The 26,644-nt window shown below is 42.5% G+C and overlaps 1 protein-coding gene across 1 annotated transcript in view; it reads right to left on the bottom strand.

Moving 5' to 3' along the window:
- Positions 1-259: 259 nt before the first annotated feature.
- CNTNAP4 (contactin associated protein family member 4) overlaps positions 260-26,644 on the bottom strand; it is a 303,723-nt gene continuing 277,338 nt past the window's right edge. The window contains exons 20-24 of the mRNA XM_066605004.1: positions 25,771-25,904; positions 23,753-23,840; positions 17,464-17,685; positions 12,379-12,450; positions 260-462 (exon numbers count right to left, since the gene is read on the bottom strand). Coding sequence (XP_066461101.1) covers positions 260-462; positions 12,379-12,450; positions 17,464-17,685; positions 23,753-23,840; positions 25,771-25,904 — 719 coding nt within the window. The remainder of the gene's footprint in view (positions 463-12,378; positions 12,451-17,463; positions 17,686-23,752; positions 23,841-25,770; positions 25,905-26,644) is intronic.

Here is a 26,644-nt window from a genome sequence, read left to right as displayed (position 1 = left end):
AACAATCTGAAACTACCAACAATAAGAGTGTACAATACAGTGATAGCCATCACTGAAATGCATTCAGCAAGAGATGCATGTCATTTTTAGAGGCTTCTTTTAGAAATCACTGTGGTTAATCATATGCAGTTTAACACAGGTCTATGCCATTGTTTGCTTGCAGTTTATGTTTAATGTTTTGTTTTGTTCTTCATCTAGTGTCCCTTGCTTAGCAAGAAAGTCTGTCTGTCCCATTGTTTGGCCGCACAATGAAAACACATTAGAAAAAGTATTCTTTTTGACTTTCGTTGATTGCATTTTGCATACTGATCTCAGTTTTCAATGTGGCTGCTGCTTCTACATTGTCCTCATGTTCCTCTGATTCTTTGGCTTTATTTTTTTTATATGTATCCTTCTGGAGATAAATTCTTATTGCTATGCCAGCAATGCATAATAAGATGAAAACTGCAACAGATATTACACCTGTAGAAATGATAATAGAGAAAATGTTAGGAATATACATTTAGAATGCTAGTTTACAAGTTACAATAAATACACTGTAGGTTTCTGAAAATACATACAGTACATCAGTTTCTAATATCTGCTATATTAAAAGAAGCGTTTCATGAATGGATACTAAATTGGAGTAATTTTTACAGATAATATTAGCAAGATACTGGTTATTTTTAATTACAAGGAACTAAACAATACATTATGACAGATTACTTAGAAATGTGGATTGTTTTGTAAGTTTTTTTCTTACAAGGGAAAGAACTTGTTGTTAGCTTACTTAAAGGGGTTGTCCCGCGAAACAAAGTTGGGGTATACACTTCTGTATGGCCATATTAATGCACTTTGTAATGTACATTGTGCATTAATTATGAGCCATACAGAAGTTATTCACTTACCTGTTCCGTTGCTGGCGTCCCCGTCTCCATGGTGCCGTCTAATCTTCAGCGTCTAATCGCCCGATTAGATGCGCTTGCGCAGTCCGGTCTTCTGTCTTCTGAATGGGGCCGCTCGTGCTGGAGAGCGGCTCCTCGTAGCTCCGCCCCGTCACGTGTGCCGATTCCAGCCAATCAGGAGGCTGGAATCGGCAATGGACCGCACAGAAGACCTGCGGTCCACCGAGGGTGAAGATCCCGGCGGCCATCTTCACAAGGTAAGTAAGAAGTCACCGGAGCGCGGGGATTCGGGTAAGTACTACCCGTTTTGTTTTTTTTATCCCTGCATCGGGTTTGTCTCGCGCCGAACGGGGGGGCTATTGAAAAAAAAAAAACCCGTTTCGGCGCGGGACAACCCCTTTAAGCTGGCATATACTGTGTTTAAGAGTTAGTATGATCTCAACAGTAAAGATTCTGGGCCATGGTGTAACATAAAGAGGCATTTTTATATTCACCTAAGTGTCCCCTTGTCCAGCGCAGGAGCCCCAGTCACCGTTACTCAGATTCCAGAGAGAGCTGTTAGCAGTCAAGTGCACAGTGACCAAAATGTGACCACCATCAGCTTCTTCCAGGTTTGGAGCAGTGGTGACAGGGACTTCTGCATTAGATGGGGAAGACACTTAAGGAGATGAGTATAGACTTACTTATTTTATACCATTCAATCACTTGCGAAAATCGGCTGAATTCTGCCAAATTTTCTGACGTGATGGATCAGATTTTTCATAGAAATCTGTCATCAACCATCGCAAACAATTGTTACCATTTATTTTCTGGCTGTTTTGACCTGATATGGCCAAAAGTGGTCATATCAGTAAAAAAAATGTTATTTGAAGTGTGTATCCATATTAAGGCCTGCTACACAAGTCAATTCCCTGTGCATAAAGCCTATAGGGTAGTAAACAGAGTCCTGTGAACGAAAAGGCCCTTGTGTACAGCCTCATATTCTCTTTAGAAGGACTGCCTCTAGGGTAGACATACAGAGATGCAGTGTAGACTCACAGAAATCTATTAAATCGGATATTGAGTAGAGTTGGGAAGCCCCCGTACATATTAGATGATCTTGCAGAAAATGATGGATTTGGCCTAGATTAAATGGGCAGGCCACTTATTAGCACTACTCAATAAACATTCAAAATGCTGTCTATATGTCATATACTAATAGAGCTTTATGCCTTGATATACAGACATTGTATGCTCAGTGTTTCCCAACTCCAGTCCTTCAAACAGGTTATATTTTCAGGATTTCCTTAGTGTTGCACAGGTTATATAATTGTTCTCAGTATCTCAGAATTTGCTACAAGTGTTTTTACTATAAGATATCCTCAAATCATGACCTATTTGGGGGATTTCAGACTGGAGTGGAGAAACGCTGGTCTAAATCATCAATTATACCAATGTTCATATCCTATTTTAATATGTAGCATTTATATAATTATACTCATTAACTTTGATTGAGTTTGTCCTTAAGACATGTAAGGCTAAAGAAAATCAAAGAATAGACATGACATACTGTCATGAGGACATACAAGTAGTGCAGTTGTCTGAGCACTGATACTTCAGCGTACAGAATATGCTATTAAAAACTGTTTTCACATTTCTTATGTTAAGTGATAGCTATTTTCTAGATATATTGTATTGAGTTATATTATATAAAAATCTAACATAAATTAAGAATGAGAAATTAGAATCCACGCATATTGACTTCAAAGAGAAAATCAAGAAAATTGTGTTTTATCTTTGCTTATAATTTTATGTTTCCCTAGCTCCAGCTTAATCTTTTTTCTATTACACTTAATAAACAGTTTCCTCTAGTAAGATTATGAAATAAATATTCCAAGAGACATGTCTGCTGACCACCCTGTTAGGGTATAGGTGCTCAAAGATTTGCAGAGCAATTAGTTCCTGGTATTTTTTTACAGATAGCTGAACTGGCATGTGTGACCAATTCTCCGTGAATGCCATATCTATCAGTGACAGGGATAGCAGGTGTCAGTAAAAGCAATCTGATCATGTCAGTGTGAAAGGCTTGGTATAAGCAGAAATGTTTCTGATTTGGTGTATTGAACAGAATACTAAATAAAGAATTTGAGTAAGGCTATACTTATATTATCATTTCTGCTATTTGGACTTTATTGTGGGTTGACCTGGCTGCATTCCTATTCAGCATTGGAAGACTACTACTGGTGCTGTTCTAATTTTTTTTTATAGGACTAGCATGTGTAGTAGTCTCCATTGAAAAACAGTACTGGGACCTATTTATTCAGGATACTGATAAGAGTGTCAGTTTTTTAACACATCGTAATCTAATTTAACAGATTTGTAATTGCTCCCTATGATAGTAATATCACGTTATTCACAGTGTTAACACTTCATTAACTAAAAAAAGAATATTTCAAAGCATATTACATCTGTTTTCTTTCCTTTTTGCAATAAGCAATTAAGCAACACAATTTTTAGGAAGTTAACAAACCAGCGTATAAACAAAACAGGCCAGATTGGGGAACATTTACTAATACTGTCTAATGGATAGTGCAAATTTAGGGCCCTTTTATGCTTCTTTTACATGGGATGACAATCGTCTAAATGACTGAACGAGTGGTGATGTCATCGCTGAGGTCACTAGCACTTGTGTAGAGCGTTTAGACAGAAAGGCTTATCGCTGGATTGCAGGCTTGTTGCTCAATGTTTCACCTTCTATGTGAAGCACTGAGTGGGGAGAATTTACACGAAACGAGAAGGCAGTGATCCAGTGATAGTTTTTATGCTGACTGAAAGTCAGAAATAACGATAAGTGAATGAATAGTGAGTGATTTTTTTGCATTTACACTGCATGATTATTGCTCAAATTCATTCATTTGAATGAATTTGAGCGATGATCATTACATGAAAATGGCTCATTAGATGATACAACTGGCTACCGTCATTCGATTTTTATGCCTGCACGATCCGAACAATGAACGCTCATTGATTATTACGGGATTTACATGATTATTTTTCAGATTCTTGTACTAATTATTAGTTGGCTTAGTTTTATGACAGTTTAGTTTTGCATATTTTGAGATCAGAAAGTTGCATTTAGGCCACACCCATTTCTTAGTGAACTCATGCCCCTCCTTTGGACTTGGCAAAAAAGTGTCTAAAACAACATAAATGTTGTGTAAAGCATTTAACACAATTTTTTGGTGCAATGTGTGCCAGAAAACTGGCACATTTACAATAGTAAATCTCCAATTTGCTAAAGGTTTAAAAATTAGAGATGAGCGAACACCAAAATGTTCGGGTGTTCGTTATTCGAAACGAACTTCCCGCGATGTTCGAGGGTTCATTTCGAATAACGAACCCCATTGAAGTCAATGGGCGACCAGAGCATTTTTGTATTTCACCGATGCTCGCTAAGGTTTTCATGTGTGAAAATCTGGGCAATTCAAGAAAGTGATGGGAATGACACAGAAACGGATAGGGCAGGCGAGGGGCTACATGTTGGGCTGCATCTCAAGTTCACAGGTCCCACTATTAAGCCACAATACCGGCAAGAGTGGGCCCCCCCCCTCCCAACAACTTTTACTTCTGAAAAGCCCTCATTAGCATGGCATACCTTTGCTAAGCACCACACTAGCTACAACAAAGCACAATCACTGCCTGGATGACACTCCGCTGCCACTTCTCCTGGGTTACATGCTGACCAACCGCCCCCCCTGCCCCCCACAGCGCACACCAAAGTGTCCCTGCGCAGCCTTCAGCTGCCCTCATGCCACACCACCCTCATGTCTATTTAGAAGTGCGTCTGCCATGAGGAGGAACCGCAGGCACACACTGCAGAGAGTTGGCACGGCTAGGCAGCGACCCTCTTTAAAAGGGGCGGGGCGATAGCCAACAATGCTGTACAGAAGCAATGAGAAATAGAATCCTGTGCCACCGCCATCAGGAGCTGCACACGTGGGCATAGCAATGGGGAACCTATGTGCCACACACTATTCATTCTGTCAAGGTGTCTGCATGCCCCAGTCAGACTGGTAATATGTACCTTAACAGTAACCGCGTTGGTGGTAATGTGGTGGTGACTGCGGACCTAGTAGCACGGTTGTATTTTGTTGGTTTTCGGAATGCGGCCAGGATTAAGTGGGCCGTGGCGGGGGGATGGTGTGGGGGCTCTCTTGTTGTGTCGGTAAAGGTGAAATTCTTGGACTGCCACCAGACGAACCAATGCAAAGGCATTTGCCAAGAATGTTTTCCCTGTTGGAGGAGGAGGGGGATGTTTTTGAGGCACTACGTGTCCTCTCCACGTGTCCGTGGTTATATGCACCTTAACAGTAACCGCGTTGGTGGTAATGTGGTGGTGACTGCGGACCTAGTAGCACGGTTGTATTTTGTTGGTTTTCGGAATGCGGCCAGGATTAAGTGGGCCGTGGCGGGGGGATGGTGTGGGGGCTCTCTTGTTGTGTCGGTAAAGGTGAAATTCTTGGACTGCCACCAGACGAACCAATGCAAAGGCATTTGCCAAGAATGTTTTCCCTGTTGGAGGAGGAGGGGGATGTTTTTGAGGCACTACGTGTCCTCTCCACGTGTCCGTGGTTATATGCACCTTAACAGTAACCGCGTTGGTGGTAATGTGGTGGTGACTGCGGACCTAGTAGCACGGTTGTATTTTGTTGGTTTTCGGAATGCGGCCAGGATTAAGTGGGCCGTGGCGGGGGGATGGTGTGGGGGCTCTCTTGTTGTGTCGGTAAAGGTGAAATTCTTGGACTGCCACCAGACGAACCAATGCAAAGGCATTTGCCAAGAATGTTTTCCCTGTTGGAGGAGGAGGGGGATGTTTTTGAGGCACTACGTGTCCTCTCCACGTGTCCGTGGTTATATGCACCTTAACAGTAACCGCGTTGGTGGTAATGTGGTGGTGACTGCGGACCTAGTAGCACGGTTGTATTTTGTTGGTTTTCGGAATGCGGCCAGGATTAAGTGGGCCGTGGCGGGGGGATGGTGTGGGGGCTCTCTTGTTGTGTCGGTAAAGGTGAAATTCTTGGACTGCCACCAGACGAACCAATGCAAAGGCATTTGCCAAGAATGTTTTCCCTGTTGGAAGAGGAGGGGGATGTTTTTGAGGCACTATGTGTCCTCTCCACGTGTCCGTGGTTATATGCACCTTAACAGTAACCGCGTTGGTGGGAAATGGCCTCACCGCCATCATGTCTTTGGGAAGCCTCTGTTTCCACACCCCAGAGACATACCATTAGCAGCGGTATAGGCAGAGCCCAGAATTCGTAACATTTCAGCCGTAGCATTAGGACAGGCCCCACTAACATATCAGTAGCAGCATTATAGGAGGAGCGCAGTCTTCGTTCCATGTCAGCAATAGTAGCACTCAAGACAGGCCCCAGTAACAATTCCGAAGCAGCAGTATAGCGGGAGCGCAGTCTTCGTTCCATCTCAGCAATAGTAGCACTCAAGACAGGCCCCAGTAACAATTCTGAAGCAGCAGTATAGCGGGAGCGCAGTCTTCGTTCCATGTTAGCAATAGTAGCACTCAAGACAGGCCCCAGTAACAATTCCGAAGCAGCAGTATAGCGGGAGCGCAGTCTTCATTCCATGTCAGCAATAGTAGCACTCAAGACAGGCCCCAGTAACAATTCTGAAGCAGCAGTATAGTGGGAGCGCAGTCTTAGTTCCATTTCAGTAGCCTTAGTATAGCCAAGGCCCAAGTTACATTTATGTAGCTAAAGTGTAGGCCAACCCCACACACCTTTCTGTACCATGAGTGCAGGCGAAGAACATACAAATTGCTATGATTACACTGTAGGTGAGGGCCCCAAAAAATTGGTGTACCAACAGTACTAATGTACCTCAGTAAAAATTGGCCATGCCCAACCAAGATGGCAGGTGAATCGCTTTGGTTAATGTGGCTTAAGTGGTAAGTAGGCCTGGAGGCAGCCCAGTGTAACGAAAATTGGTTCAAGTTAAAGTTCCAACGCTTTTAAGCGCATTGAAACTTATAAAAATTGTTCAGAAAAATTATTTGAGTGAGCCTTGTGGTCCTAAGAAAAATTGCCCGTTCAGCGTGATTACGTGAGGTTTCAGGAGGAGGAGCAGGAGGAGGAGGAGGAATATTAGACACAGATTGATGAAGCAGAAATGTCCCCGTTTTGGATGGTGAGAGAGAACGTAGCTTCCATCCGCGGGTGCAGCCTACGTATTGCTTACGTATCGCTGCTGTCCGCTGGTGGAGAACAGAAGTATGGGGAAATCCAGCCTTTGTTCATCTTGATGAGTGTTAGCCTGTCGGCACTGTCGGTTGACAAGCGGCTACGCTTATCTGTGATGATTCCCCCAGCCGCACTAAACACCCTCTCCGACAAGACGCTAGCCGCAGGACAAGCAAGCACCTCCAGGGCATACAGCGCTAGTTCAGGCCACGTGTCCAGCTTCGACACCCAGTAGTTGTAGGGGGCAGAGGCGTCACCGAGGATGGTCGTGCGATCGGCTACGTACTCCCTCACCATCCTTTTACAGTGCTCCCGCCGACTCAGCCTTGACTGGGGAGCGGTGACACAGTCTTGCTGGGGAGCCATAAAGCTGGCCAGGCCCTTAAAGACTGTTGCACTGCCTGGGATGTACATGCTGCTCGATCTCCGCACCTCCCCTGCTACCTTGCCCTCGGTACTGCGCCTTCTGCCACTAGCGCTGTCGGCTGGGAATTTTACCATCAGCTTGTCCGCAAGGGTCCTGTGGTATAGCAACACTCTCGAACCCCTTTCCTCTTCGGGAATGAGAGTGGGCAGGTTCTCCTTATAGCGTGGGTCGAGCAGTGTGTACACCCAGTAATCCGTCGTGGCCAGAATGCGTGCAACGCGAGGGTCACGAGAAAGGCATCCTAACATGAAGTCAGCCATGTGTGCCAGGGTACCTGTACGCAACACATGGCTGTCTTCACTAGGAAGATCACTGCCAGGATCCTCCTCCTCCTCCTCCTCCTCCTCAGGCCATACACGCTGAAAGGATGACAGGCAATCAGCCGGTGTACCGTCAGCAGCGGGCCAAGCTGTCTCTTCCCCCTCCTCCTCATCCTCCTCATGCTCCTCCTCCTCCTCCTGTACTCGCTGAGAAATAGACAGGAGGGTGCCCTGACTATCCAGCGGCATACTGTCTTTCACCGCCCCCGTTTCCGAGCGCAAAGCAGCTGCCTTTATAGTTTGCAGAGAATTTCTCAAGATGCATAGCAGAGGAATGGTGACGCTAATGATTGTAGCATCGCCGCTCACCACCTGGGTAGACTCCTCAAAATTACCAAGGACATGGCAGATGTCTGCCAACCAGGCCCACTCTTCTGAAAGGAATTGAGGAGGCTGACTCCCACTGCGCCGCCCATGTTGGAGTTGGTATTCGACTATAGCTCTACGCTGTTCATAGAGCCTGGCCAACATGTGGAGCGTAGAGTTCCACCGTGTGGGCACGTCGCACAGCAGTCGGTGCACTGGCAGCTTAAAGTGATGTTGCAGGGTGCGCAGGGTGGCAGCGTCCGTGTGGGACTTGCGGAAATGTGCGCAGAGCCGGCGCGCCTTTACGAGCAGGTCTGACAAGCGTGGGTAGCTTTTCAGAAAGCGCTGAACCACCAAATTAAAGACGTGGGCCAGGCATGGCACGTGCGTGAGGCTGCCGAGCTGCAGAGCCGCCACCAGGTTACGGCCGTTGTCACACACGACCATGCCCGGTTGGAGGCTCAGCGGCGCAAGCCAGCGGTCGGTCTGCTGTGTCAGACCCTGCAGCAGTTTGTGGGCCGTGTGCCTCTTATCGCCTAAGCTGAGTAGTTTCAGCACGGCCTGCTGACGCTTGCCCACCGCTGTGCTGCCACACCGCGCGACACCGACTGCTGGCAACATGCTGCTGCTAACACATCTTGATTGCGAGACAGAGGAGGAGGAGGAGGGTGCTTTAGTGGAGGAAGCATACACCTCCGCAGATACCACCACCGAGCTGGGGCCCGCAATTCTGGGGGTGGGTAGGACGTGAGCGGTCCCAGGCTCTGACTCTGTCCCAGCCTCCACTAAATTCACCCAATGTGCCGTCAGGGAGATGTAGTGGCCCTGCCCGCCTGTGCTTGTCCACGTGTCCGTTGTTAAGTGGACCGTGGCAGTAACCGCGTTGGTGAGGGCGCGTACAATGTTGCGGGAGACGTGGTTGTGCAGGGCTGGGACGGCACATCGGGAAAAGTAGTGGCGACTGGGAACTGAGTAGCGCGGGGCTGCCGCCTCCATGATACTTTTGAAGGACTCCGTTTCCACAACCCTATACGGCAGCATCTCAAGGCTGATGAATTTTGCTATGCGGATGGTTAACGTTTGAGCGTGCGGGTGCGTGGCGGCGTACTTGCGCTTGCACTCCAACAGTTGCGCAAGCGACGGCTGGACGGTGCGCTGAACTACACTGCTGGATGGGGCCGAGGACAGCGGAGATGAGGGTGTGGGTGCAGGCCATGAGGCGGTAGTGCCTGTGTCCTGAGAGGGGGGTTGCATCTCAGTGGCAGGTTGGGGCACAGGGGGAGAGGCAGGGGTGCAAACCGGAGGCGCTGAACGGCCTTCGTCCCACCTTGTGGGGTGCTTGGCCATCATATGTCTGAGCATGGTGGTGGTGGTGAGGCTGTTGGTGTTGGCTCCCCGGCTGAGCTTTGCGCGACAAAGGTTGCACACCACTGTTCGTCGGTCGTCAGGCGTCTCTGTGAAAAACTGCCAGACCTTAGAGCACCTCGGCCTCTGCAGGGTGGCATGGCGCGAGGGGGCGCTTTGGGAAACAGTTGGTGGATTATTCGGTCTGGCCCTGCCTCTACCCCTGGCCACCGCACTGCCTCTTGCAACCTGCCCTGCTGATGCCCTTGACTCCCCCTCTGAAGACCTGTCCTCCTGAGTAAGCGTTGCACACCAGGTGGGGTCAGTCACCTCATCGTCCTGCTGCTCTTCCTCCGAATCCTCTGTGCGCTGCTCCCTTGGACTTACTGCCCTTACTACTACCTCACTGCAAGACAACTGTGTCTGATCGTCATCGTCCTCCTCACCCACAGAAAGTTGTTGAGACAGTTGGCGGAAGTCCCCAGCCTCTTCCCCCGGACCCCGGGAACTTTCGAATGGTTGGGCATCAGTGACGATAAACTCCTCTGGTGGGAGAGGAACCGCTGCTGCCCAATCTAAGCAGGGGCCCGAGAACAGTTCCTGGGAGTGTTCCCGCTCCTGAGCAGGTGTCATTGTAGTGGAGTGAGGAGGCTGGGAGGAAGGAGGAGCAGCAGACAGAGGATTCGGATTTGCAGCAGTGGACGGCGCAGAACTGCGGGTTGACGATAGGTTGCTCGAAGCACTTTCTGCCATCCAGGACAGGACCTGCTCACACTGCTCATTTTCTAATAACCGTCTCCCGCGTGGACCCATTAATTGGGCGATGAATGTGGGGACGCCAGAAACGTGCCTCTCTCCTAATCGCGCAGCAGTCGGCTGCGACACACCTGGATCAGGAGCTCGGCCTGTGCCCACACCCTGACTTGGCCCTCCGCGTCCTCAGCCGCGTCCACGTCCTCTAGGCCTACCCCTACCCCTCAGCATGCTGTATTACCAGTGATTTGATTTCACAGGCAGGAAATAAATTGGCGCAAGACTGCAGGCCAAATATAATTTTTTCCCTTTTTTGAAAACGAAAGGCCCCACTGCCTCTAGTGAATGAATAATCTAAGTTTAATAACTGTGCTGTGGCCCTGCTAATGTGTCACAGAACGTGAGGGTAGCAGAGTTATTATAACTCTGGCAGAGCAGGTATTTTTTTCCCAATTAAGGAATGCAAATGGCGAAGCCAGCAGTAAAACGTAGCTGGGTGCGTCTGATTTTTAAACGTTGCACACGCAGCCGACACGTACACACAGCCCTTAGGACGGACAGAGGCAGGACAAATACATTTTTTTTCAGTTTTTTTCCACCAAAAGGCAGCACTGCGTATATTCAATGAACATGAGAAGTTTAATAACTGTGCTGTGGCCCTGCTAATGTGGCACAGAACGTGAGGGTAGCAAAGTTATTATAACTCTGGCAGAGCTGGTATTTTTTTCCCAATTAAGGAAAGCAAATGGCGAAGCCAGCAGTAAAACGTAGCTGGGTGCGTCTGATTTTTAAACGTTGCACACGCAGCCGACACGTACACACAGCCCTTAGGACGGACAGAGGCAGGACAAATAGATTTTTTTTCAGTTTTTTTCCACCAAAAGGCAGCACTGCGTATATTCAATGAACATGAGAAGTTTATTAACTGTGCTGTGGCCCTGCTAATGTGGCACAGAACTTGAGGGTAGCAGAGTTATTATAACTCTGGCAGAGCAGGTATTTTTTTTTCCAAATTAAGGAAAGCAAATGGCGAAGCCAGGAGTAAAACGTAGCTGGGTGCGTCTGATTTTTAAACGTTGCACACGCAGCCGACACGTGTCCACAGCCCTTAGGACGGACAGAGGCAGGTCAAATAGAATTTTTTTCACTTGTTTTACAAGCAAAAGGCCGCACTGCGTATATTCAATGAATAATAACTGTGTTGTGGCCCTGCCTACACAATTCTTTCCCTGCAGTATCAATGGAGGGTGCAATGCTCTGCAGAGGCGATTTTGAGAAGAAAAAAAATATGCAGCACAGCTAACAGCAGCCAGCACAGTACTGCACACGGTTAAATATGGCCCTAGAAAGGACCGTTGAGGTTCTTGAAGGCTACACTCACTCCTAACACTCTCCCTGCCTATGCAACACTTCTGTCCCTAATGCCGGGTGCAACGCTCTGCAGAGCCGATTTTGAGAGAAAAAAAAATTGCCACTGCTAACAGCAGCCAACACACAGCTATCAGTGGCCCTAATAAGGACCTTTGGGGGTCTTGAAGCCTACACTAACTACCAATTATTTCCCTACAGCAGCTCCGGTACAAACAGCACTGTCCCTCATCTAACTCACACGGCATCTGAGGCGAGCCGCGGGAGTGGCCGACTTTTATATTCGGCGGACACCTGATCACCCCAGCCACTCACAGCAGGGGGGTGGTATAGGGCTGGAACAACACAGGGGGAAGTTGTAATGCCTTCCCTGTCTTTCAATTGGCCAGAAAAGCGCGCTAACGTCTCAGGGAAGGAAGTGAAAGTAACCCGAACACCGCATGGTGTTCGTTACGAATAACGAACATCCCGAACACCCTAATATTCGCATGGATATCAAGCTCGGACGAACACGTTCGCTCATCTCTATTAAAAATGCTTACTCAATGCTGCAGCTTAGCTAAAAAAATGAAATCAGCATTGTTACTGGTGAACAAAATGGGTGACCTTTTGAGGATTTTATCTCTGTAAACTCTGCAGTATATCTAAACCTATTAATGCTTGAAATGAATAACTCTTGATTATCTTTTGTACAAATTAATAATTATACGATAGAAATGTTTTTAACATTGTAAATTTACCTCCAATAATTGCAAAGCCATTTTTCAAAGCATTACTCAACTGTTCTCCATTATCTAATGTTCCAGAATGATCTGCAATTGGTTAAGAATGATGGTTAGAGACAAAAAATGCATTAGTCATATATTGCTGATAAAGTTGTAACTCAATAATAAAAGTTAAACTGTGAACATAAATAAATGTAGAACAAAATGAAAAGAAGTGAAACATTAGCAATAGATCAGTCATAAGATGATAATAATAATGATGATGATGATGAATGGATGAATGTGCTCTAAAATAAGGTAAACTACATTTAAATATTACCAACATAAAATGCATTCACAATTTCCTATATTAAACTTGTTAAACTGTTACATATGACTTATAGAACTATGCTTAATTGGTTTGCAAAAATGAATACAATCACTGACCAGCAACGGCACTTAAAATATAGCCTCAATTAACACCAATTTAAATCCTCCTAACCAAATATGCTCTGATTCAACAAAAATAATAGTCACACCTCACTGATGCACCATTGTCAGTGGTAAGTAGGGGTTCTCACTGATGTCACAAATAGAGATAAGCGAACGTGCTTGTTTAGAGCAATTACTCGATCGAGCATCGCTTTTTTCGAGTAACTGCCTAATCGGGCAAAAAGATTCGGGGGGTGCCGGGGATGAGCGGGGAATTGCGGTGGAGAGTGGGGGGGGGAAAGAGAGAGAGCTCCCTCCTGTTCCCCCCTGCTCCACCCCGCCGCCCCCACCCCCCAGCACCCCCGAATCTTTTCACCCGAGTAGGCAGTTACTCAAAAAAAGCGATGCTCGATCGAGTAATTGTCCTAAACGAGCACGTTCGCTCATCTCTAGTCACAAAAAAAATTATACAAAAGTAGGTCTGCTACTAACCTGTATGTACATATCGTAGTAAGAAATCAAAACAAGTAATTGGCATACGTTATTGGTATACGTAATAGTCTAATTTGATCCAAATCAGTAATGGCCCTTTTACCTGAGCTGTCAGTTGTTTAAACTACTGCATGAGTGCTGACATCATTGCTGTGGTCGTCAGCGCTTGTGTAGAGCGTTTAGACTAAAAGACTTCTTGCTAGACACTGGGTTCTTGCTGACTTTTTGCTCAGCGCTTCATCTTCTATATGAAGCACTGAGCAGGGAGCTGACTTTTAGTCAGTGATAAACAACCACGAGCGAATAGTGAGCGATATTTTTTGCATTTACACTGAATAATTATCACTAAATTTTGTTAGTTTGAATGAGTTTTGAGCGGTAAGCATTACGTGTAAATGGATCATAACTCATAAGTGTAGTGATAGTGGAGCTTATCTGCCTTATCAGGTCCGTAACTCCTGTCCTGATTATTTCAATAATCACTCCAAACTAATTGAGGATATGCAAATAGGTTCTTAAAGATACATTAATTCATTATGCTTTTTTAGCTGCCACCAATATTAGATGTATTATGTTTTCATCATTCAAGCTATAAGAATAATTTTCTAGGTCTAAGGCCTTAGTCAGACGGGCGTTTTTTCGCGCGATTTGCGCATGCGTCCGGCGATTTTTTAAAACCATTGCTTTGCAATGGTATCGGACACATGAGCGCTTTTTATGCGCTCGTCCGATAAATTATAGAACAGAAATCGCAGATCGCACCTATCTGCGATCTGCGATTCCTGTTCTCTTCTGTATATGCGCTCAATGGGGTCGGCGGCAGCAGCGTCGACCCCATTGAGAACATATAGAAGACAAATCATTCTTCTTGAGCCAATCAGGGGCAAGTCTGACTCACACCCCCTTCACACCCACTGCAGGCCGGCCACTCTGAACTCCGTCTGCCGGGACAAGGTGAGTATATGTATATTTTTTATTTTTACACATTTCTGGATGAATTGCAGGGAAGGGCTTATATATTTAAGCCCTTCCCGACAATTCATCCTGCGCTCGCCCGCAGCGCATTGCTTTCAATAGAGCCGGCTGTATTGCCGGCTCCATTGAATTCAATGCGCTGGACAGCTCCAGCCCGTTTCTAATGAAACGCGGCTAGGAGCAGATTTTTCCGGCGATTTTTTTGGCCCCGGTCACGCGATTTGCGGATGCGCATCCGTCATGCGATTCGCAAATCGCACGAAAAAACGCCCGTGAGACTAAGGCCTAAATGAAGGATTAATATCCAAGAATCACATTCAGGTGTTAGGCTGATTGTAAAGATTAAGTTATAACCCTCATCCCAGAATTTTTGAATCGTTGGATACAACCACATGCAAAAACCAGCATTGATCAAATTACATTTTGGGCATCTTTTTTTTTTTGACATTCGTAGACATCGTAACATTCTTAACATTAGTGTTAACATTAATAAGTTTAATTAGAGCTAGATGCTCAACCACAATAGAAAATATCAATATATTTAGGGAAAACCTGAAAAGAGACCTTCTACTTTTCTGTGCTTTCCATGTATCATTCAATAAGATTATATTCTTATATTGGATGGGAAGAACCTGTGTTCTTGCAGATATAAAACTTTTGAAAGGGTGGGAAAATGTTTTATCAATATCACTATTCACATAGTTTGTTTTGCCATTAATCCTTTTACTCACATACCTAGTCATGCATATCCAATCATATTTCTTTATATTTGGTAAGAATATGCCACCTTTCTGCTTTTTTGTAATTTGTAATTTCTTTATTGTCATCCTATGTGTCCTATCCAGAAAATTGGATTTTAGATCTTTTAAGTTGCTGTCTTTAACAACAAATGGAATCATTTGCACTGCATATCAAATTATAGGTAAGTTAGTCATTTTTAAAACATTTATTCTATAAAACTAAGCTAATGCTCTTTTCCCCTTTTTATTTTTATTTGTTTTAACCATGGCAAAAAATGGCAGGAAATATTATTTCTGAAAATCATCTACCTTGTACATTCAATATGTATGACTAAATATTTAACCTGGTCTTTTAGTATATAAAAACGGCTTAAACATATATTTCTTAGATTTCTAGATTTAACATTTCAGATTTATTTTTGTTAATTTTAAACCTTAACACATCCATATAAATCTAAAGTATTGCAAAATGTTGGAAGATCACATCAGTAGATTGTCAACAAACAGTACATATTTTCCTTCACAGGTATTAACCCTAAGGCCTCAGTCACACGGGCGCATCGGCACCCGTACACCGGCGCCGATGCGCCCGTGTGACTGACACCAGCAGACGGACGTACCTGCAGACGGCCGTCTCTCTGCAGCGCTGGAGGAAAGAACATGTGACCGGCTTCATTTCCAGTCATGTGTTCTTTCCTCCGGCGCTGCAGAGAGACGGCCATCTGCAGGTATGTCCGTCTCCTTCCTGCAGTCACACGGGCGCATCGGCGCCGGTGTACGGGTGCCGATGCGCCCATGTGACTGAGGCCTAAGCCTGGCTTCACATGGGCTGTAAATGCTTTGGGATTTCTGCAGCAGAGTTTACAGTGTAAATTCTGCAGTGTTTACAGCGTAAGCCATGTAGAGGAGATTTGGGAAATCTCCTTTACATGACATAGAAATGTCCTGCAACAAATCTGCAGCGTTTTTCAAAAACACTGCAGATTCTGAATTTGCAGCATGTCTATTTATACTGCAGATTTCTGTTGTGGGATTCCACCCTTGAAATACAAAAGTTAAATCCTGCCGCAGATTTGCAATTAAAAATGTGGCCAATTTGACACCATTTAGGTGTGGATTTGCTCTCTGCTATTTTCCAGTATATCTGCTATGTTTTTTTTTTTTGCTGTGAGCCCATGTGAAGCCACACCAATACCTCCTATGAACTTATTCTGTATTAAAGGGAGCTTGTCAGATTGAACATGGTGTCTGATCTGCAGGCAGCATGTTATAGAGCAGGAAGAGCAGAGAAGATTGATTTATAGTTTTATGGAGAAAGATTCAGTATAATTTGTATTTTAAACATTCAAATCCCAGTTCATTCTGAGATTAGAGATTTAGTGGGTGGTCCTAACATTGACTGAAAGCTATCTGTCTATGGCTGCATTCACACGAACGTATATCGGCTGGGTTTTTATGCTGAGCCGATATACGTCGTCCTCATCTGCAGGGGGGGGAGGGTGGAAGAGCCAGGAGCAGGAACTGAGCTCCTGCCCCATCTCTGCCTCCTCTCTGCCCCTCTGCACTATTTGCATTGAAAGGAGGCAGGACAGGGGCGGGGCTAAGTCTCGAGAATTAGCCTCGCCCTGTCCCGTCTCTCCCCATTGCAAATAGTGCAGGGGGCGGAGAAGAGGTGGAGAGTAGGCAGAGAGGGGGCGAGAGCTCAGTTCCTGCTCCTGGCTCTTCCATCCTCCCCCCCCCCTACAGATGAGGACGACGTATATCGGCTAGGCGTGAAAACCGAGCCAATATACGTTTGTGTGAATGCAGCCTATGACTGTGCATACACAAATAGCTATCAATCACTGCTAGGACCACCTACTGGACCAGGAAGAGCAGGGATTTAAATGAATAAAATACAAGTTAACTGAATCTTTCCCCAAAAAACTATATATCAAAATGCTCAGCTCCTTCTGCTCAATTACTTGATGCCTGCAATTTGCACAGCATGTTCTAGTGGACAGCTTTCCTTTAATTCAATGACTAATAGTTCTATATAGAGATTTAAAGAAGCAGAGACAGAAGAAAACCTTTCCCTATCCTTTTAAACAAACAGACTTTTCTTAAAATAAAACCTGTTCTAATAATATAGGTAATAACTTGATCGTACAATGCAGATATCATATCACAGAACCGTTTCCAATATAACTCCTGTTAAAATAGTGCATATCACTGAAAGAACCATTTTAAATTGGTTTACAAACAGGTGAACACTATGACTGATAGCAAAACGTTTAGTTGACTAAGGGTGCCCATACACACTGCAGTGATTAGCTTTGACTGCATGTGAATCAATGCTAACAGTCGGGCAGCACCTGGACTTACATAACAAATCTAGGTGATGTCCAGTAATTCCAGGTTGGATCAACAAAAGCATGTATGAGCACCTTTAGTTTCTATTTTCAACTATTAAATTAACCATTTCATCATTGAGTAAAATTACCTGCAAATGAGTGGGTTGTTTCACCAGATCCTGCATCTTCTCCGTTTAAGGATCCACAACTAGACTCTCTAACATGCCCTTTTATTATTACTTGAGAAGTAAATTTGTTTTTGAAAGCTGTCTTTAGTGGTACAATGTTATTAACACGCACAGCAGAGAGGCACCCTATAAATCCATTAGCACTAGCCTTCATAGTCTCCAGGTCAATATCAATGTCATCAGCTAAAAAATAAAACCATAAGTTAAAATATTGTTCATTATTTATTGGCAGAGTCATTTTTTTCTACAACTACAAAGCAGATTTTCATAAATGGCAATGAAAGTGACTGGATAAACAATTCAGTCCGGTATTCAAATTTTGTAAACTGGTGCTTGAACAAGTTTCGTAATGTAGAAGCAACGCCACTCAGTATTGAACTGAAAGACGAATTGTATGTATTTGTTTGCACTATCATCTATTCAGCTATCCTGAATAGGTGGTAGTGGAAACCAATATAGTATATCCCTGTTTGTATAGGAAGAAGGAGGTATTTGGTGATAAACATCACTTTTCCCTTATATGGTTATTTTAAGTATATTTGGGAATTAATAAAACCATGTAGAATTGTGAAATCAGCATAAAATGTAAAATGCAATATATCATTTTAGATAAAACGAGGATATTTATGAACATTAACTAATAATACTAATAATAATAATAATAATAAAGGATCACACGAATTACAAGTATTTTAAAAACTACCCAAGCTACATCAGAAGCACAGTACATACATAAATATTTAAATACCATATAGTTCAACAGCAATAGATAACTTAATAATAGAAAAATATTAATTGCACTGGACAATTATTTTTGGACTGCATTTATATTTAATTATGCTAGAATTCATAAACTTTTCATTATTCACAGTGTTCCTTCAAGTTTTTTGGAATTACTATCTTTTCTAATTCTACTGTCACCAATCACATTTATTTTTATCTAATAAAGACTGAATATTTTTTAGGATACTAATCAATTATGTGACTTTCTATTATGTTTCTAGGTTTGATTATTATTTATTGAGTCATCCAATGTGCTGTCAGTGTCAAGTGGACTATTTGTGAAAGCATGGCTTTAGCTATGCTGGGGGTAATTTACTATTGTAGGCAAAGCAGTTTTCTGGTGTAAAATAAGTTGCAAATTGCAGCGAAGGCCACATTTGCACAAGACTTTTTAATTTTTGAGATTTTCTGCTATTCTCGCCACTTTCTGAAAAGTGAGTGGGACTTAGCAGGAAGGAAGGGCCAACTAACTCTATGACAGATTTAATATCATTTAAGTCAGAAATAAGCATAAATCATGCCATAAATGTAAGTCTACTCAATTTTGGCACATAGGTAAAGATTAGAGATGAGCGAGCGTACTCGGATAAGCACTACTCGCTCGAGTAATTTGCTTTATCCGAGTATCGCTGTGCTCGGGTCTAAAGATTTGGGTACCGCTGCGGCTGACAGGTGAGTCGCAGCGGGGAGCAGGGGAGAGCGGGCGGGAGAGAAGGAGAGAAAGATCTTACCTCCATTCCTCCCCGCTCTCTCCTGCAGCTCCCCGCTCCGTGCCGGCACCCGAATCTTCAGGGACGAGCACAGCGATACTCGGATAAAGCCAATTACTCGAGCGAGTAGTGCTTATCCGAGTACGCTCGCTCATCTCTAGTAAAGATGCCTTAAATTTATTGAAAGGCATGTGCCTCATTAGAAATTTGATGCAACTCATTCCGAGACATTTCAGGTTATATCTGGCATATGAAATGTCTGGCCCAATAAATTCTCTCCACATTGTTTCAGATTTTATGGATACTAAATACTTCATCTAATGTTTAATACTGTCTTGACAATAAATAAAGCATGTTTTCTCTTTTGGTTCTAGTGTTACATTAATATAAATTTGTTGTGACTGGGTGTAACTAAAACTTTGTCACCAGAACAAAGATATTCTTGTTCAACATGTTTCTTCACGTTTCAAATGCAATTAAACTGACATTTCTGGAACACATTGTCAAGGGAAAGTTTTTCCCATTAACCTTTGTCCCAATGTAGTATAATCTAGTTCTTGTTTTTTAAAGAATGAGAATACTAAAAGAGATTTAACATAATGGTCATAGTATGTTTTGTTTTTTTTGCTTAAAGTGACCATTCAGTCATAGAGAGACAAAGATGGGTACACCACGTCTCTGACTACCTGATGCACACTGTGCACTAGAACACATCATGAGGGTGGCTTCACACAAGCCTGTTTTTGTGCGTACATAGGTGCGTACATAGGTGCACACCTATGTACGGGCAAAAATACGCATGTATTAAGGTCTGTGCATTGCTTTCAGTGGAGCCGCAGCTGCTGCCGGTGGCTCCATTGAAGGCAATGGTCTGCCGGCACCCCTGAATTGTTTTACAGGGAAGGGCTTTACATAAAAGCCCTTCCCCGAAAAACAAGAATTTTATTGTAAAAAAAATAAATGAATAGAAAAAAAAACGTACCTGTCCGCCGCTGTTGTGTACCTGCGGGGATGAAGAACATATCTGCCACATGCGGCAGATGTTTCCTTCATCCCCGCCAGGAAAAAGAATTCCCTGCTGCACCTGCCACATCTGTGACGGATGAAGCAAAGGAATTCTTCATCCTTGAGGGGAATAAAGAATTCCCTACTGCAGCAGTCACAGATGACAGCTGCGGTAGGGCATCCAGCTACCAGCATCCTGTAATTGTTTTTCAGGGAAGGGCTTTAAGTATAAGCCCTTCCCTGAAAAACAAGAAAAAATGGTGATAAAAAAAATGCTCACCTTTCTTCAGCTGCCGGGGCTCAGCCACATCCAGCCAGTTCTCCTGCACTGCTCTGAGGAGTATTCAGTGGGCAGGGTTTTAAACATCTCTGCCTGCTGAATGGGCTGCCTCTGATTGGCTGAGCACTGTGACCAATCAGAGGCAGCTCTCAGCTATTGAATGACAGCTGAGAGCTGCCTCTGATTGGTCCCTGCGCTCAGCCAATCAGAGGCAACACTCACCCATTCATGAATTCATGATAAGCCCAGGACCCTTAAAGCTTGTTGTTAACTGAAAGTGCTGCATGCAATGTGATTTCTCAGGCCATGCCTTCATGTCCCAGACACATACCCCAAATTAATTGCTGGATGTGCCCTTGAGTTCTGGGTGGATGTTAATAGCATTGATGGCACATAATCTGTAAAGGTAGGGTGGGTCTGACTGGCTATAGAACCTTCTGGGTCGAGAACTTAGGTAAAGTTGGTACTACCGATGGGATACTGACTCCTGACACCTTAAGACTGAATTTATACCTACTTTCTATGTGCCCATCGAGGCAGAAAGCACTGCAAGTCTCAGCACTATAATGTGGTAGGTGGCTGGGAGATAGCTCACAGAACTACAGCATAAAGTGTTTATAAGGGTGTAAGCTGACAGCAGTCTGTGCACAGTATACAGGGCATTCCTCCATGCTAGGCGTGTCAAACCCCTAGCTTCCGGTGGTGTCAAGGTACAATAGTGCCCAAGAACACAGGTTGGTACTAGGCTATGATGAACATCTAAAAGCAAAGTGCTATAAGAGGAATAAAAGGCTTCAAGCTGGCTCTAGTCTATAAATAAAATTTAGGGGCACAGGGTGTTTGATCTGGGGTCTGAATTTATATATATATATATATATATATATATATATATATATATATATATATCTAGAAAGGATGGAAATGGCTGCAGAAGCAAGGGGCTAAAGATGTCTCTGCACTAAACTCTGCAGTCAATCAGGAGACGTTGTAGTCACTCAGAAATCAGCATTGTCCTCCAGGCCAGATGGAGGCAGTAAAGTAAGAGAACATCTAAAATTAGTGAAATCATCACGTGAGATTCACTGGATTTAGCTGTTCTCTAATCGCTTATATAGTCTGCAGAGAACCTGTATGTAATTGGTATTTAGTACTATATGGACACTGTATTGTGGTATTGTGCAATACTTTACCATAGTCCCTATTTGCTTAACCATGCTCTTTATTTTCATGAGAACACCCATACATTTAATAATAACCAGATAAATCCATGTCCTCCGCTAATGCGGCCTTCATTAATAGCACTGCCTAGGTTACTAGTTAAAACTATTGTATGCTGCTATCTCTGTCTACCCTACATCAGACTGTTGAACTCTGGTACTTTTACTTAGCACCATATCCCTGCCCTGTATATTGATGAAGCATTTCCCTTCCAAGCTCATTGTTTCAGCAAAGAGTGATCATCTGCTATGCTACAAATATAGTGAATCTTCAGCACATTCACAATCTTTTTACAAACCTGTTAGCTTACATTACCCTTGCTACTTCTTCCGCTCCATCACTGTAGAGATTGCTGGCTTGCTTGAATCACTGCAAAGGTTGCAGTGATCACAGGTCCTTATAAGCTAGTAGGTTCTTTCTGTAGAAGCTCAGACAACTTGCAATTTTTGTTTAGGTAAGATATTCAAGCTATTTTAGCTATATCTCTTTCCTTAACTTTCTCAGCAGGGAGGAAGTACAGGACTGCAGAAATTCAAGTATCTTTCTACTCCACAACACAATGGAATGAATGAATTTAATACACAGTGTAGAACACTCTTTTGTAATTCAAGATTAGAAACTTGCATTCAGATGCATAGCCTAATAGCTCTTTTACATGGATCACTAGTGGTTTGCTGTGAGGCTAGAAAGATTTATGTTTAATGAAATAAGCATACTTTTGTTACATGCAATAATGGTTCTATGGCTAAACTTCCATGCTAAAATAGTATAGTTGTAAGATAGGGAAATTGGAATGTGAGCCCCAAGCAATGGGTGGAGTTCAGTGGCCTCTTCAGTTTTTATCAGACACAGTGTCCCCGTTAATTGTATGTTTGTGGTTGGTGCACACCTGTATTTATTGTAGGGCTGGTGGTAGACACTTTAACTTGACCAAGACTCCAGTATGGAGTTTATACATTTCGTGTTACCATTTTAATTTGGATGAATAAAGGAGTATCAATCCTGATGCATTGATTTTAAACCACTCGGTGATGCTGCTCAACCTTTATTTCTATACATGTGACCTGGGACTTTGGAGTCAGGTCCCTATCTGAGCTTCTGCATACTTATTTGCCTCGTACCAGCGGTATCTAATTTGGAGTGCTGCTGCCTCGTGTATATACTCTCTAACGGTGTCACCTTTGTCGGTGCACTTTGCCTAGTGTTGCATGTCTGCCCATACAAGTGAGTAGGATTGAGCTGCAACTGTTACCTAAACTATTACCATATATAGTTTATGCATGAGGGTTGCCCGAGTGCAGCAACCTCTCCACTTTTATGAACCATCTGAATCTCAGCAGTTGAACTAGTGACATATGTTAGTGATATACCATCAATAACTGTTAATACATAACCCCTTTAACTAATACTTACTAAAGGCAATGGGAGTATTTTATGTTATTTTTAAAGTTGGTTTCATGCTTTATTGCCTTTTGGATTTTATAAATAAAGAGGCAATTCAAGATTCTATTTCAATTACATGCTCTATCAATCAAGATTTACCTAGAGGCTTTTTTTCCCTATCCAAACATAGAAGTTCTGTTGAAATCAACTAGATGAGTCTGAATGTGATAGAATAATTAGCAAGAATTTAAAAATATATCACAGTATGCGATGTAAATCTACAAACTTTGAAAGCTGTCATTATGATTCATACATACTTCGTATTACGTAACTGCTTCTTCTAAAAACATTTTAATTGCAATGCATTGTGAACTTTGTCACACTCAATTTTACATAAATTATCCACTAAATTTTATCTTTGAAATGAAAAACTAATTGTATATTGCATTGCTTGTACTATTCTTATATTTTTTTGCATATTCTGCAGCACATTTATGTATAGCTTTTTACACTATTTTGTATGAATAGCTCTATGTGGATTATTTACATTACATTCTGATTTGCTTGACTTTTATTGCAGACTTGTTCCAACTGCGATCACGTACTATAAATCAATACTTTTTAGAGTAAAACATCATGTTCCAGTATGCCTGATTGTAAAATGAAGAGATAAGTGTAAAATTAGGTTGAAGAGAACCCACTTGCTCATCTGCAAGGAAGTACTTATTTCAGATGATGCTTCAACTTGACAAAAGTACATTTCTTTCTTGATTGTCACATTTTAATTAAATTCCCAGGCCAGACATACTTCTCTATCAATGAGATAAAGTATATAACATCTGTGATCCTTTAGAAAAAAAATTATGCTTACCTGATATTTTACCAAGTACAAGAGAATGGATTGTATTGAACTTTGTGCCAGAACTGAGAATAAATTGCTCGGATGCATATTGGTTAACCTAGAAGAACATTCAGAAGAGAATAATGAAATCATTTTTCCAGTAGATAAGGCATAAAGTGCAGCATATGTATATATGTAGATATAATACCCTCCAGAAGTTGGGAAGACATAGTCGATAATACCAATGCCTTGAGTAAGGGGTACATTTATTGAACTGACAAGCAAAGCTTAAGCAGCTTGGTCTTCCAACTGACTCTTTGAATCTCGATATAACTTTAATCCTTTTGAATCCATTTCCCTGCCACCCACACACTCCCCAGCTCTTATTTATTTTCGGTGGGAAAGCACCTTCCGGTTCCTTGCAATTACTCAACATAAACACATTATGAGAGCTGTCCTGCATACTTTTAGAACCCTCTTCTCACATCAGAGCTATGCAGGGAAATCTTAATGTCGAACGAAGTCTGACACTGGATTGGAACTGGTTACATTTTGAACTCCTCAAAATGATCACCTTTGCCTATATGGCAGCTTTCCAGTATATGGGCGATCAACCTTTACATTTTTAGTTGGGATGAATCTCTATTTCCTTTTGGAAACCTATGTCACTTCCTTCTGGAGGGTGCTATCTATCTATCTATCTATCTATCTATCTATCTATCTATCTATCTATCTATGTCATATCTATCTATCTATCTATCTATCTATCTATCTCATATCTATCTATTTAAAAATGTGTGTGGATCCTATTGCAAATGCTTAACTTTCTTTGAATTTTCTTAGGACTCCAGTTTTTTAAGATGCAAAATCAATGCACTCTCGAGCCATCAAGCAAAAAAAAAATGATGTGATATATGTTTTAATTTTTTTTATGTGCTAGTGGCTTGATAGTATTAATGTATTCATCTGCGACATAAGTCACAGGTATACTTTTTTTTTTAAATAGGAGCCTATGTCATCTCGCTCCACTCGTCTCGAGACATGTTGAGATGAAATAAAAGTTAAGGGAGGATATGTGCATTTAAATAAGAACATTTATGAAATGCTCTACTGTGACTAAGATAAAAGGATTTTCCAACAATAACATTCATCACCTACAGTTATGGGGAATCCAACTGATGAGACCTTCCCAGATGCCTAAATAGGGGGACTCTATTTACTCATTCCTTCTCTTTAGCATGGCTTTGGAGCCAATATATACAGCTTTCAAATACAGCACAGAGTCTCTAATGACTGATGATGTTTGAAAATTCAGTGCAGGTTCATTTTAAAAGATGAGTCACATTATCTCTGCTGCCTTAACAGATGCCTACAAATTGTCTGATTGGTAATTGATGAAGGCTATTCAATGATTCAACAGGCCAACTGGTATTTAGCTACCTTGCTAGTATTTACTGACCATTCCATATGATAGATACCACTTAGCAAAAACAAATTATGTAGGCAAGATATTACTGACTTAAAAAGCAAAATATGGATACATATTGAGATAACAATTATTTGTCAAGGCTTATCCTAAAGCCGAAACACGTTGCATTAATTTGAATAAATCTATCCAAACTTGGGAACATTCCCCACTCTTGGCCTTATTACATGCCTTCTGGGATCGAGCGGTGACGCGGACCCGGCACCCCTGCTAAGTAAGTTCTTTTCCAGTCTTTCCCAATACCACTGGAGCGTTAGGAGTTTTTTGCTTGCTGTCACAGCACTTTTCTTCTTGTCCTCTGGTATACATATACCTAGAGTCACTCCTTGACGCTCTCCCAAGGGGATGTCATCAGGACCAGTGCTATTGCACGTTGGAAGCTTCACTTGATATCACCATTGAAACACCCTAACTGATTCTATTTGCCTACCAGGATCCATTAGACACACCAGAATACCCATTGTGGATCCTGCTGCGTCTGGGTGAGTCTACACCTTATATAATTTATCATATTTCCATATATCACTTTCTGCCATTGGAGCACTTTTGTTCTAAACCTTACCTCCACAAATAAGGTATCCTGTTTCCTCAAAACTGACACTTTATGAAGATGACCATCAGCCAGATTTTTTGAATTGATTGTGAAAACATCAGGATCATGATAATAATTCAATTTGTACCTTATTTGCAAACTTCCTGAGGAAAAGCAAGAAAAGCTACTAGTCAAAAATAGAAACAAATCTGAAGCATTATGTTATATGCTCTATAAATTAATTCAGTCTCCTGGAAGACAGAATCATAAGTCACAACAGATATTGAGAACCATTATGGAGCTGGAGGTCAAATGTTGCCTTTTTTTCAGAACAATGGTATCTACATCACCTTCTAAACACAAGCAAAAAATTCTAGTTCAAAAGCAATATTTCAGGCACCAGATGCTAAGAGATGTTAAGATCTAAAAGGGAGGAACATATCACTGTCATTTGCCAAAAAAGGAAATCCAATCAATGAAATAAATGTTTGACCTGGGCCAACATCTGTAAACAAAAGGCCACTTTCAGATCTATTGGATTTATTACAAATTTTCAGTGCAGCTTCCGCACTTAGACACATATCCAAGCTTTTCATGTACTCAAGGACAAATATTAAATTCATAATTAATTATAAGAAATCATACAATCGTATGCACTCACCAGGTGGTAGATGAAACAACGTCTATAGGAAAATTATAAAAAGCTACATTTGTAGATCACAATCAAGTTCACAATCAAAAAATAGCAATGTAACTATTCAAATTTGATCAAAATCTAAATATTAAATCATGTAATAATTATGTGAAAGACATTTATTAGTATGATTGAGCGTTATGGCAATAAAGTTCACAAAAATGTTATATAAAAGTGAAATTTTATATAAATATATTAAAACATGTGAAA

This window comes from Eleutherodactylus coqui, chromosome 5, assembly GCF_035609145.1.
Source record: "Eleutherodactylus coqui strain aEleCoq1 chromosome 5, aEleCoq1.hap1, whole genome shotgun sequence".
Lineage (NCBI taxonomy): Eukaryota > Metazoa > Chordata > Amphibia > Anura > Eleutherodactylidae > Eleutherodactylus > Eleutherodactylus coqui.
The sequence above is the reverse complement of the archived record's forward strand: the minus strand, read 5'-3'. Positions and strand labels throughout refer to the sequence as shown.